Source organism: Grus americana, chromosome 1 (genome assembly GCF_028858705.1).
Source record: "Grus americana isolate bGruAme1 chromosome 1, bGruAme1.mat, whole genome shotgun sequence".
Classification (NCBI taxonomy): domain Eukaryota; kingdom Metazoa; phylum Chordata; class Aves; order Gruiformes; family Gruidae; genus Grus; species Grus americana.
In genome coordinates this window covers 76,684,976-76,697,860 of record NC_072852.1, presented here as the reverse complement: position 1 = coordinate 76,697,860, position 12,885 = coordinate 76,684,976, and the positions used below count along the sequence as shown (strand labels likewise).

Below are 12,885 nucleotides of genomic sequence, written 5' to 3'. Positions count from 1 at the left end.
GACAACAGAAGCTAAGGAAGAAGTACTTGTATCACCGAACACCACAACACACAGCTTACCTCCAGGTAAAAACTCCATGATCAGGTAAAGATTTCTTTTATCCTGAAAGCTGTAAAACATTTTCACTACCCAGGCTCCATCCGCTTCAACCAAAATATCTCTTTCTGCTCGGATATGGGCCACCTAAAATTTTTTTTAAAATTACTATTATTAAAGGACAATTTAAATATTTCAACAACAAACACCATATTATATTCCTAGTCCTACAATATATTTTCATGATTTTAGCAAAGAAACTATTTTTCATGCTCTTCTCATACTCATATTTTTCATAATTTTTTACTAAATCCTATGAAGTCCTCACAAAATACCCACCAGAAACCCACAGAAGTCAACTCAATGTTGAAAATAACCGTTCACACAGCTTTGCAGAAGCAACCTCTAGAAACACAAAGCATAATTTGTTAAGCTGGTTTTGTTTGTTGGAAAGAACTGACAAAGCTGGTGGAAAAGTACAATTCCCTTTTTTTACTATACCCTAAAATGAAATAGGAATACTCAAAAAAGTTACAGAGCTTTATGCGGCGGTGTCCCTACTGCAAGCTCAGACAAAAATTTAACGTACAACTCAAGGTGCAAATGCTGACGAAATTATTGGAAGAGGCCAAAGCTGGTCTTAAAGAATGCAAGAACTGAGACACATTATGATTACTGTCAGAAGTTTCCAGATCTCTCATGTACATATACAAAGAAACAAAGACCTAACAGCTACTCCTATACAGATATCTCACAGTTTAAACTTGGCAAGATAAGCCTGGGCAATCTTCTCTAGCAAGAGTGACAAACTAATTTCTTCCTGCAAAGAGAAGAGAGAAATGCCTGACTTAGAGTGAACTACTGTCTATTTCCCAAACCCACATTGTACACACTGCTGCTGGTGCGTGAACCCCTTCCAGATGGATGGTACATGGAGACCACTCCTATGCACGTACGTGGCAAACCTTGACCTGCATGGCAAGTGTCTTGGCCAAGTGGGAAAAGGGCTGGGATGAGTTTCAGCCCTTAGAGATGACAGCAGGTAGCAGTGGGCTTAGTGACCAGTATTAAAGCAGTGCAAAAATGGTAAGGGACTTGGGCTATTTAAGGGGGGGGGAAGGAAAGAGAAGGTGGAGCCATTCCTCCAAGTGATGTGCATGAAGCTGGCCCAGAACTGGTACGGCCACCACTGCTGCTGCTGATGGTCCTGGGCAAGTGAGTTTGGGAATGTCTGACCTTGCTCAAGATATTCCAGTCCCAGCTGAGGCTTTGAAAAAATACACGGAGAGCTGCTACCCCATGAATTCACTGGAAACTGAGAATAATGGAGACTGGAGGAGGGGGGGTGTTTCACTAGAATGTACCCTCGTCCTGAAGGAAAATGAAAGACACATACATGGAAAAAGTATTTCCTGACAGCTGTAAGATTTTCATTATTCATACACCAGAAAGCAACTTCTGGAGAGAAAATATGTATCACTGTTCCAACTTCAAGGGCTATTTCCAATAAGCAGCAAACAATCTTCTGGATCTCTTTCCCAGTTCTAATGGCCAGGAGCTTCTTTACATGTATGTGTTCTTTTCACAGGGCGAGGAGTTCTCTCTCTGCAGTAGACACTCCAACTTTGATTTACCTAGCTCTATCTATATTTCTTTCCACCCTCCACTCCTCAATGTAGCTATAAAATATAATAATAAAACCATGCGTAAAAACCAGCTGCGATATCTCCCAGTGCTATCAGGCTTGGGAAAAAAAAAAATCTTCATTTTCTTGTATTTTTATCCTGTGTTGTTTTCCATTGAACAAACCAGGCAATGAAAATTACGGCAGATAAACACTCTCCAAGGAAGATTACCGTCCCAAACAAAATGGAGAGTGTGAGCTCAGCCTCCTTGCCACATCAGGTTATGAAATGGGGGCAGGGCTTCAACCAGAGGGCCCCACACATCCTGGCTGCTGGGCAGAACATGCTGCTCCTCTGGTTCCCTATATTCAGGGCATGGGCTTGAAGACACAAAAAGTCTGTGCCAGGAAAAAAAAAAAATGAAGTACAAGTAACACTGCAGGGAAATGCAATATGAGAGCAAATGATGGGTAAGGTTTGGACTGATAAGGACAAGTCCTCTTTTATCTGCCCTTTTGCTTGAGACATCCACGCTTAATTTCTTTCTCTGTGGTGCTAGAGTACTTGCTGTGTCCTACCAGGAATTTGCAGTAAATTGTTAACTAAAAAGTAAAAGCAAAAACCAAAACAAACTAACAAGAGCAAAGCAAAGCAAAACAAGACAAGACCCAACTAAAAAGCAAAACAATGGAAAACAAAGCCAATGAAAAGTGTCACATCTGTTGGTATCTAACCATCAAAAGAAAACATCAAATAATCTCAGTTTTTACTGTGGCACCATATTACTTTTCAAGAAGCATTTTCCTTGAAATCCAGTTTTACAGATTAAGTACTTGTGTTGGGTTTGCGTGGCAGGGTTTTGGTAGCAGGGGGGCTACAGGGGTGGCTTCTGTGAGAAGCTGCTAGAAGCTCCCCCTGTGTCTGACAGAGCCAATGCCAGCCGGCTCTAAGACGGGCCCGCCGCTGGCCAAGGCCAAGCCAATCAGCGCCTCTGTGATAACATATTTAAGAAGTAGAAAAACACTTAGAGAGAGAGCTTTTGCAGCTGGAGAGAGAAGTGAGAAGATGTAAGAAACTCTGCAGACACCAAGGTCAGTGAAGAAGGAGGGGGAGGAGGTGCTCCAGGCGCCGGAGCAGAGATCCCCCTGCAGCCCGTGGTGAAGGCCATGGTGAAGCAGGCTGTCCCCCTGCAGCCCATGGAGGAAGGATGAGGGGGTGTAGCGATTCCACCTGCAGCCCGTGGAGGACCCCACGCTGGAGCGGGTGGAGGTACCTGAAGGAGGCTGCGGCCCGTGGGAAGCCCACGCTGGAGCAAGTTCCTGGCCGGACCGGTGGACCCGTGAAGAGGGGAGCCCACGCCAGGGCAGGTTTGCTGGCAGGACTTGTGACCCCATGGGGGACCCCATGCTGGAGCGGTTTGCTCCTGAAGGTCTGCACCCCGTGAGAGGGACTCCATGCTGGAGCAGGGGAACAATGAGAGGAGTCCTCCCCCTGAGGATGAAGAAGCTGCAGAAACACCGTGAGATGAACTGACCGTAACCCCCACTCCCTGTCCCCCTGTGCTGCTGAGGGGGGGGAAGGTTGAAGCCGGGAGTGAAGTCGAGCCCGGGAAGATGGGAGGGGTGGGGGGAAGTGTTTTAAGAGTTGATTTTATTTTCTCGTTCGTCTACTCTGTTTTGCCTAGTAATAAATTAGATGAATTCCCTCTCTAAGTTTGGTCTGTTTTGCTCGTGACGATAATTAGTGAGTGATCTCTCCCTGTCCTTATCTCGACCTACAAGCATTTCGTTATGCCTTTTCTCCCCTGTTTAGTGAATGAGGGGAGTGAGAGAGCGGCTCGGGTGGGCACCTGGCCCCCAGCCAGGCTCAACCCACCACAGTACTATATGGTCTGCGTTGATAAAGGGAGGGATAAAAAAACCCAAACTAACAAAAAACCTTTGTCACTATTCCAAATTGTAAATAAAACATTTTTTATAATGTTGTTACATGAGCTTTTTTCCTAAGTTCTATTTATTATTTTGTAGTGTGGTAGCAACTCCATAAATGCTTTGGACTGCTATACCATTATTTAGGCTTCTGCATTGAAAAATATTACCAAATACTACCTGCCACAAAGAACTTCAGCAATCTTCTAGACAGCATAAGTTTGAAATGTAGGGCACTTATACGACACAAACCTGCTCTTTCTCCAGCATATCTGCTTTTCTTAGTATCTTCATTGCATAAATATGACCTGTATCCTTCTTCTGAACGAGGCGTACCTATAATGAGAAATAGAACCCAATCAATCTTCTCTACCTCAGAAACTAGACCCCACCAAGGAATCTACTGGAAGGCTCAGAATTGCTGGGCATGGAAAAGTTCATTTGTTAAGCATTTAAAAACACATGGAAAAAGGAAATATTTCTACACCATGTACAACACTAACACTAGTGATGAACAGATAGTTTGAAGTAGTTACTGTTTTAGGAGAAGCTAGAAGGCACAGTAAATTCCAGGTAGCTGTGAGACTGTGTATGCTAAAATTCAGGAGCAGATATAACTGTGATGTGACACAGGGCAGGGAGGATGTTTTCAGAGAGGAGCTGTGCAGCTGCAAATCCATCATTTCAGGGGACCATGTGAGCAACATCAGCTTGAGCAGCTGTGAGAAACTAAGGGCCTTTCCAGGGGCCTTGACAAATCAATGCACGTAATTCATCACTGGACTTATCACACTTGCACAATTACTTAAATAACTGTTCTTCTGCAATAAAACTCCTCAACTGGAACTTCTTATTCTGTAATTAAAATGTTTCATTTTAACATTCAATCCAATTTTAATATCCTGTTCAAGCAAGAATGCCACAAACCTCCCCAAATGCTCCTCTTCCTATAACTTTCAAAGACTCAAAGTCATCCAAGCCAAGTCTAGTCCTCTTCAGTCGCAGAAACTCTGTTTCTTTGCGAGCGTGTTGTGACCTGCGCAGTTTTTTCTAAGGAGACACAAACACAGAAATGTATAAGTCATTTGACAGTAGAAAGTCAAGATATACAGTCTCCCTTCCTGTGAAGTATTCTCTCTCCCGTTGGGATTACAGAGAAAACGTAAAAGGAGAAGTCTTTCTGAATTTCTCAAAGTATGATCCATGAGCACGGTCTTTTACACAGAGGCCTCAGGCCTAGTTTCATTTTTTGGGGGAATTGTTTTAATTTTTTTTTTATTACTTAAATATAAAGAAACAGTAATAAAAATAATGAAGAAAAAAAAAATCATACTGGTTCAAACAAAGTACATCAGTCCAAAGGCCAAAGTCACTAGCTGACGAAAGGACTCTTGGTTTCGGGCAGCGTGAAGGATCAATAAAAGCTGAAACTTGCACCCCACCGTAAAGAGTGATGGCAGGCAACAAGGAACCTAACAGGCAGCAGAAATCCAACTTACACTATCTATAGCAAAATCCATTTGGTTTATAGCAGGCAAACACTCGTATTTGAATGAAAAATCTGTCCAAATCCTGCCATATATTTTGTTCTATAAAAATGTCAAAAGGGATTCACCCTGAGAGAAGACAAATGCTGACCTGTCCTCCCAAAGATGCCGAGAAGACCTCAAAGACCGCTAACAAGATCCATTGAGCAGGCGCTTGCCAGATTTTGTACTAGGATGACAGTGTCATTTAAAACCACAAGATGGCATTACGCACCCACTCTCGCTTTTCCCTCTTCCCACAAGTTACGGCAGCCACATAAACTCAGAAACGACTAAGGCACTTGTTCCTACTTATATTCCCTGCCTATCCTGAAGGCAGTACCGGCAGCGATAGTGTGATGGACCTCAGAAAAGCAACTTATTGACCAAAGTTCTGAGAGATGCCAACTGGACAGAGATCCCTGCTCATCCGTATCCAAATGGAGAAAGGGTGTGCCCAGTTTACCGTTCAAATCAAGAAAAGAAGTGGTTCAGCATTTTGTTTTCTATCCACTTCTTCCAAGCACATCTCACCTTTTTTTTGTTGCCAAATATAATGGCAAATAATTTTAATCTTTGAAAAGCATGCTGTATACTTGCTGCAGGCACACGTCTCCTAAGGACTACAGGTGACATGAAAAGCCTTAGCTATTGCAAGTATCACTCAAGCATATTCACAGCTTTCCTAACAAACAAGTTATTTACAGGGGCAACATTCATTTACAAAATAAAACTTAATGTCATGCTAGTCAATGTATCTGTAAGCTCTGCAAATGCCAATTTGTAGCACGATAAAAGCAAAGCAGTCTCTTCAAACATTACTTAAGTAGTATTTACCTCCTCATCTGCGAGGCCTTCCTCTTCCATAGCCACTTCTAGCTTCTTCTGCCTGTGAAGGGGAGAAACAGGAGATTGCTTTTTCCATTATTTAAGTAATAAAAAGCATAACACTACAGCAAGACAACTTCTTTACTTGACGTATTCCAGATACCAAAGAATTTGCCTCAAATGGTAATCAGAAGACTTACTGCCCACTCTATCCATTTACTCATTTGTTACCAAAGCTTTTGCAAATGTATAAGCAAATTTAAGCACATAATTATGTATCTGCAGAATTAGGCATTAAAGGTCCAAATGTGTAATCATTCTAATGACTTATATTTCTTCATATAATCCTGTTGAAGCAAGGCTGGTTTTATCAATTAAGATTATGAATCAGAACAAACATTTTTTTTCACCATTTCTATCTCAGCTCTACCTCCAACACCTCAGCCAGCTCCAGCTTTCGCCCCCAGTCCCAGCCTTGCTGATGTCTCCTGGTCCTGCTCCCCTTACTCTCGTGCCAACTAACTCTGCCCCCGTGGATTCATCATTCACGTCCTCACAGTGTCCTGCCCAGGCCAGGGCTCACCGGTCTTGGGGCTCCTCCAGCCAGTGCATGTGGCAAGGTGTCTACTGGACCCCTCTTTTTCCACCCGCGGGATGCTTCTTTACAACTGTCAGGGTGCAGCTTTCATGCAGCTGATGACACACTAGCAGCAGCCAAGAGTTTGAGGGCTGTGTGCCAGGCTGCTGGTGTCTTTCTGCACTTTGGGAAGTACAGCAGGATCCCCTAAATTAAAGGCCCTCGGTAGGCAGCCTATTCTCCCAACTAGAAGCAACTCAATTACATGGGATAATGACTAAATATGATGAAGAGAGAAACCCTGCTGCTCGGCTGAAAACCCCTCAATTAAAAACATATTACCAGGGGAATGATCATTTAACATACTGATGACAATTTGAAACACAACATTCATTATAATCAAATGCTTGGTGCTTTGACACTTAATTCAAATAGCACTTCACCACATTGGAGGCAGAATTGGGCACGGATGAGAAAAGTTAAAGTGGAAATGACCAATGCATACTCCCATGCAAGGAGTACCAGCCAACACCACTCAGGAGGAATTTAGAGGTGGGTATTATGTTACCTCCAAAATTCTTCCTGCCCACCCAAGAGCCTCTCAAGCCCTCCATCACCAGCCCTATGCTCTTTACTGCCCCTAACTTCCACCCCAGGCCACCCCCAGCTCTCTGCTTCCTTTCCTTATCCCATCACCCTGTCAAACGCCTCTCCTATCAGTCCTGTTCCCTCCCTCCTATACACTCCCTTCGGCAGGGTTTATGAGTCTTGGCATGAGCTTCATGCTGCAGAGCATGAATAGACACCACGAGCCACTGCCTTACACAAAACCAAATTACCGATCGTCAGCAGCTCTGCAGCATCTACCTCTGTAGAGTTTATTCCCTCTGGCACGCATGGAAAAATCAGAGGTAACCAACCCCACCCCACCCCACCCCCCCCCCCGAAGTAGAAACCTCACATGTGCTGCAAAATAAGACCCTGCACGGAGCGGTTTCTGCATAGTAAGAATCTGATGAGGAGGTAAACTGTATGAGAACATCAAAAGCAGAGATCCTCGGTCACTCAGTGACTGCCTGGTGCAGTAACAGAGGATGTTCACAGCAGCTGAAAGGCAGCCTGCGCCCTTCGGGGATTAGCTCCTGCCACTGAGTACAGAAAAACTTCCGAGAACTGCTTTGTGCGTGGGGATCAAACACCGCCAAAAGCCAACCAAGAAAAGCTGAAGAGGGGTGAGCGAAAGCAGAGCCAGTACCTGGTTTCTCTCTCTTCGTGCTGTATAATAAGGTTGCTGTAGAAGTTCTCCAGCGTAAGTTTGGCCACCGTCACTCTCTCCCGGGTGTGGTTACTCATGGGAAAGGATGTTGTAGTCCCTGCAGTCATCGCCATGGTAACATGTACTGAAACACAGCGTGTCAAATCATTACTCACTTGAAAAAACCTTATATAAATTTTTTTTATATATAATATAAATTTTATAAATATATCTATTCCTCTTTCCCACTCTCCATCTCCAAACTCTTAGACACTACAGAATTTGCAGGAAAGGCACTGTTCTTTAGATAGAAGAAACTCCATTAAAAAAATCATATTATAAAATTATCCTGAGAGAGCAGGAGGACTTACTACCCACTCTCTAAAAAAAATAACAACATGTTGGCAAAACAAAGGGTGAATCATAGCAAAGAATTATGCAGACTATGGGCAGCTCACCCAGCAGCGCTTGTCCACAAATGAGGAAAACGTACCTCTGGTGGACTTGAGCCCAACTTAGGAGAGGGAAGAGGCGGCAGAGCATGGAAAGGAAAAGGGGGAAGCGAGAGGACCACCAGGCAGCTCCCCCAGAGGAAGATACCACACCTCTATGACAATTTCAGACTCCGGAAATTCTAGGTACTACCAAAAGGACAGGATAAAATGAAAAAGTAAATGGACAAAACCCCTAATCACATCCAGAGGAGAAACTATGTCAAGGACAGAAGATAGCCATCAAATGTCTTTGAATTTTAAAGCTGCTCAACAATGTTGACAGTCAGAGGGATTTCTAGAAATCATTACATGGAAATGAAATAATGGAACTGCCGTACTTTAAATGGAAAACTTCTGTTGCTGTTTTTTTGTTTGGTTGCGTTTTTTTAAAGCAACAGCCAACCACCAAGAATAGAAAACACTTCCCCACCACAAGGCCATTAGACAACCAGTCTTTCCGTTTCTTTCTTTTCCGACCATCTCTGTGCCATGCCACCGATGAAACGGGTTTTCTGGGGTGGCTGATCGTTCCAGAGCTCACTCTGTTTCGATTCTCAAATTTGGGGGGAGGAATCTTCTTATGCAGCTGGAAATACATTACCCATGTAGTTAAAGTACTTAAGGTCAGGGCATGCGGTCACTGAGCACTTAAAAACTGGGAATAAAGACACTTAAAAACTGGGAAGAAAGAGGAATGAAGAAAGGCTGCTCTCTTCAATAGCTTTTATCTCGAAACCAAAAAACTTGGATGTACTAGAACAACGCTTTTAATGCTGGGAAGAGACATCTTCGGGCAGTCCTGAGTCCTTTGCAACTGGTCTAGGGAAAACAGGGGAGATTAAACAAAAAAGAAGAAGAAAAAAAAAAAAAAGCACAGTTTGTCCTAGGACTCATGCCCTACCTGAAAGCGGGTTGAGGCACTTCAGGAGAGCCTCACAGAAGGGAGCCACAAATAGCAGCATCTCAGCCCCATGCTTGTTTGTTCAGGGTGCTTTGGGGTTGAGTTTGGAAAATGACACAGAAGTACACACACTTCCTTTTGATTATTTACATAACCCTTCTATTTCACCAGGGGATTTTGCGGAAGACAAATCCCAAATTAGGTTTACGATTTCCAGGCAGATCCTAATACCTTCTAAGGTGAACTGATTAAAAGTTTCATACAGAAGAAAACTTGCACGTCCACATCAGACAGGAAGATTGCTTAATTCTGCTCTCAGATTTTTGTTTTGAATTTGCCTGCTACCCTCTGTGAGGACGGCATTTCGCCTTGTAGATTTTTAATTGGATTTGGTGTGACAATACTATATTTGTTGCCAGAAACGCAGCTGCTGTGTCCCAAATAAAGGCGTTTTATAGCATTATGGGGATATTATTTTAGCTGTGTATTTTGGAGCGTGTGAGATGCCAGAGTTCTGAGAATAAAAATGTATCTCTATGTATACAAAAAGGTTTGAATAGCACTACAGCTGCTTTATGATGATATTAGTATTTCTATTTTCTAATCAATCTTTTATCCCCTTCAGTTTTCTACTAAAGAAAGATGAGAGCTGTCAACTGTTAATAATCTTTACTAAAAATTAAGGGCTTTATTCTTCACAAACGTGTACCAACCTTTGGAGAAGTGTCCAGTATGGCAGAGAATTTGGCTCTGCTCTCCCTATTGAGTCTGTTATACAATATTACACTCTCTTTCTCCCTTGATAGGTGGGAAAAGAAAAAATACAAAATGTGTATCTGAGACCAAAAAAGCATGTTGACACATCCAAATCAAACAGCAACTGCTGGCCACACGCTGGCATCTGTGATTAAGTTATTTCAAGAAGTGACCTAATAGAGTAAAAACCCGCCTTCTGATCATTTTAGTGTCAGGATAGTGTAGCATTAACCCAGGCTTGAAACGGATTAACCTTTACTTAAGGTATAATGAGCGGACTTCTGCACCGGCAAGCAACAGGATATATTAGCCTTTGCACGTCTTGTATTCCTGGTAGGATAAAATAACACTGCAATTTTATTTCCTGTTAATTTGTTTTCCCCGTGCTCCTATACCCACAGATGCAGACGTTACCAAATAGCAAATTTAAGTCACTTGATTTTATTAAGCCTGTAAAAAGGAGATAACAATTCTGGCACTAGCACACCACGCTATAAATAGCGGGGCTGACCCTCACTGTGGTTCTACAGTAGGAAAATATAGACAAGAACCCAACCCATAAACTAGCAAGCTTAGAGAAAGCTGTTTACCAGAGGAGAAAAATTGTATTGACTTCACCATCATACCACAACGTAAGCCCACCAAAACATTTGTTTCCAGCATCCCAGTATCCTGAGCACAGCCCACCAACCCTGCCTTCAGACCACAACATTTCTTTGAGACAGGATTTACTTTACATTTGCTCAGTTTGCAGTTGGTATCCCCAGTGACCTCTGTCATTGGGGGGGGAACCCCCAACACCTTTGTAAAAATGAGACGTGCCTTAAGCTCTCCACGTTCCCCAAAGTAAGCAGAAAAGAGCACAGACCTGGCAGGAGACACAAAGCACCCTGCAAAATCCTATGTCAACTCACAGCCAAGACGACATCTGCACTCTTTTTCCTCCTGCCTCTCTGCTTCCACTAACAAACCCCCAAACAAAGCACAAATCCACATCCCAAACAAAATATTCAGTTGGGAGTAACCAAGTCAAGTCCTTCAGCATGACCTTTATAAACAAATAATGCTGGAGGGAATGGGGGTGGGAAGGAAGAAGCTTCAAAATGTGGCCTTTTATTGACAGCACACTACTTCTTCTGACCTCACCACATTAACAGGAATGTTTTGAAAAGGTGCCACCCATAGTTCTTGGAAATGCCCTCAAAAATCTACTAATTCACCCAAATTCATGCCATTTGCATAATGGAACCATTCTAGTCCTGCTGCATCACCAGCCTTGAATTAGGCTCCCTGGGCCACAAAGAAGGTCATATTAAACCACCCAGCTGCATTTGGCCAAAAATCCTCTGGCAGACGAGGACCAAAGACCTTCCTTTCCGAAGGGCCTGTTACTTCAGGAAAAAATGAAACACCACCGGCTGTGAATGAGAGAGACATCAAACCAATCTAATCGACAGGAGACACTGAGCAGCACACAGTCAGCAGGACAAGGTCTCGGAGCTGCCAGAAGCAGAGACACCGTATGTGCTGCTTGGCCCAGAAATCGAGCCTGTGCCTCCTGGACGGATAGCTGAACTCATGACGCGAGCCTTTCTCCTGATGCTACCAGGAATACAAGACGTGCAGCAGGCACCTACGGCATGGGGATGAGGAGCTACAGATGTGGGGCAACCAGGGAAAATCTTGCCCCCAGAGGCTGGTGGGACAGCAGCATAGTGGAGAGGAGCTGAAGTATGCTCCTGAAGGACCAGGGAGAGCAGGGTACAGCAGCAGAAAGGGGACAGCAGGCCCAATACTAACTGGGGTCTTCAGGAATCTCCTAAGCAAGTCTCTCCTGACCCACCATAAAATAGAATATTTCAGTTGGAAGGGACCTCTCCTTTCCAGTAGAAAAATGCTGCCTGGTCAAAACATACATTTGATCTTTAAGCAGAGAAGAGCCAAGCAGTGTTTACTTCATCGTCAGCCTGCACTCCCATCCATCACAACAGCTCTAAGTCAAACCCTAATTCTATTTTCCTGAAAGAGCTTCCACCATTGAAAACCCGACACCCGGCTTCTGCTACACAACTGATAACCCAAAACTCACATCCTCTCTTGGGCGCTTCTTGGCAGGCAGCTCCCACAGTCTGTTAATGACATTTTCATATTAGACTATCAGATTTAGACTCCAGTTAATGAGAGCAAAATCAATGAGGCATCCAATCCCACCTGCTACGACTCATCAGAAGGGGAGAGATGGAAGAAATCAAGGCACCTGGAGAACTGTTCTCCCCCGAAAGAAATACTTGGCACCTTGTGGGATCACTTTCTAATTAGGAAGGGATGAGAACACAAAATCCAAGCCCCTCGCACATCACCTCCAGCCTTCACAGCTCCAGCTCAGGGCATCCAGGATGCGTGAAGGCGAGGGAGAGCACAGAGTGGTCACTTGGCAGGAAGAAAGGATGGACGTTTGACACCCTTGGTAATTTTAGAGTGAGGTAGCTAGGCTTCAAAGAGAAAAGGATAACAAGGGATGAAACAGGATCCTGATGCAGATGTGCTACAAGATCTCCAGAAATTCACTCTATGACCCCATGGCATACTTTCCAGCCTGTAAAATGGAGCAACAGGACAGGGATGTGGAATGGAGACCATAATCATAACACTTCACATCAACAAACATTTGAACTGTAGAGATGATGAAGATTCAAATACTTTGATAGGAAAAAAAACCCAATACACCCCAACAAAACACACTAAAACCCCAACATACACCCCCAAAGCAGGTAAGTTCATCATGTTCATCATTTCAGATCCTTCTAAAATATTCTTCCAACCCTTCGCATTTACTTTTTCAATGATTTCTCACTTCAATGAGACTATAAATATGTGAGAGTATGCTAAAAGCAGTGAAACCTGAAGCCAATCTTTCCAGCTGTCTTCCTTATTAGAGGGTTTCACACTTCTCGGGATA

The 12,885-nt window shown here is 43.6% G+C and overlaps 1 protein-coding gene across 1 annotated transcript in view; it reads right to left on the bottom strand.

The window, feature by feature from the left end:
- The window catches only part of STK38L (serine/threonine kinase 38 like), a 52,099-nt gene that overhangs the window by 14,713 nt on the left and 24,501 nt on the right, over positions 1-12,885 (bottom strand). Inside the window, exons 2-6 of the mRNA XM_054846935.1 lie at positions 7,776-7,920; positions 5,953-6,004; positions 4,517-4,639; positions 3,842-3,925; positions 60-183 (exon numbers count right to left, since the gene is read on the bottom strand). Of these exons, the coding sequence (XP_054702910.1) occupies positions 60-183; positions 3,842-3,925; positions 4,517-4,639; positions 5,953-6,004; positions 7,776-7,909 (517 nt within the window). The 5' untranslated portion in view covers positions 7,910-7,920. The remainder of the gene's footprint in view (positions 1-59; positions 184-3,841; positions 3,926-4,516; positions 4,640-5,952; positions 6,005-7,775; positions 7,921-12,885) is intronic.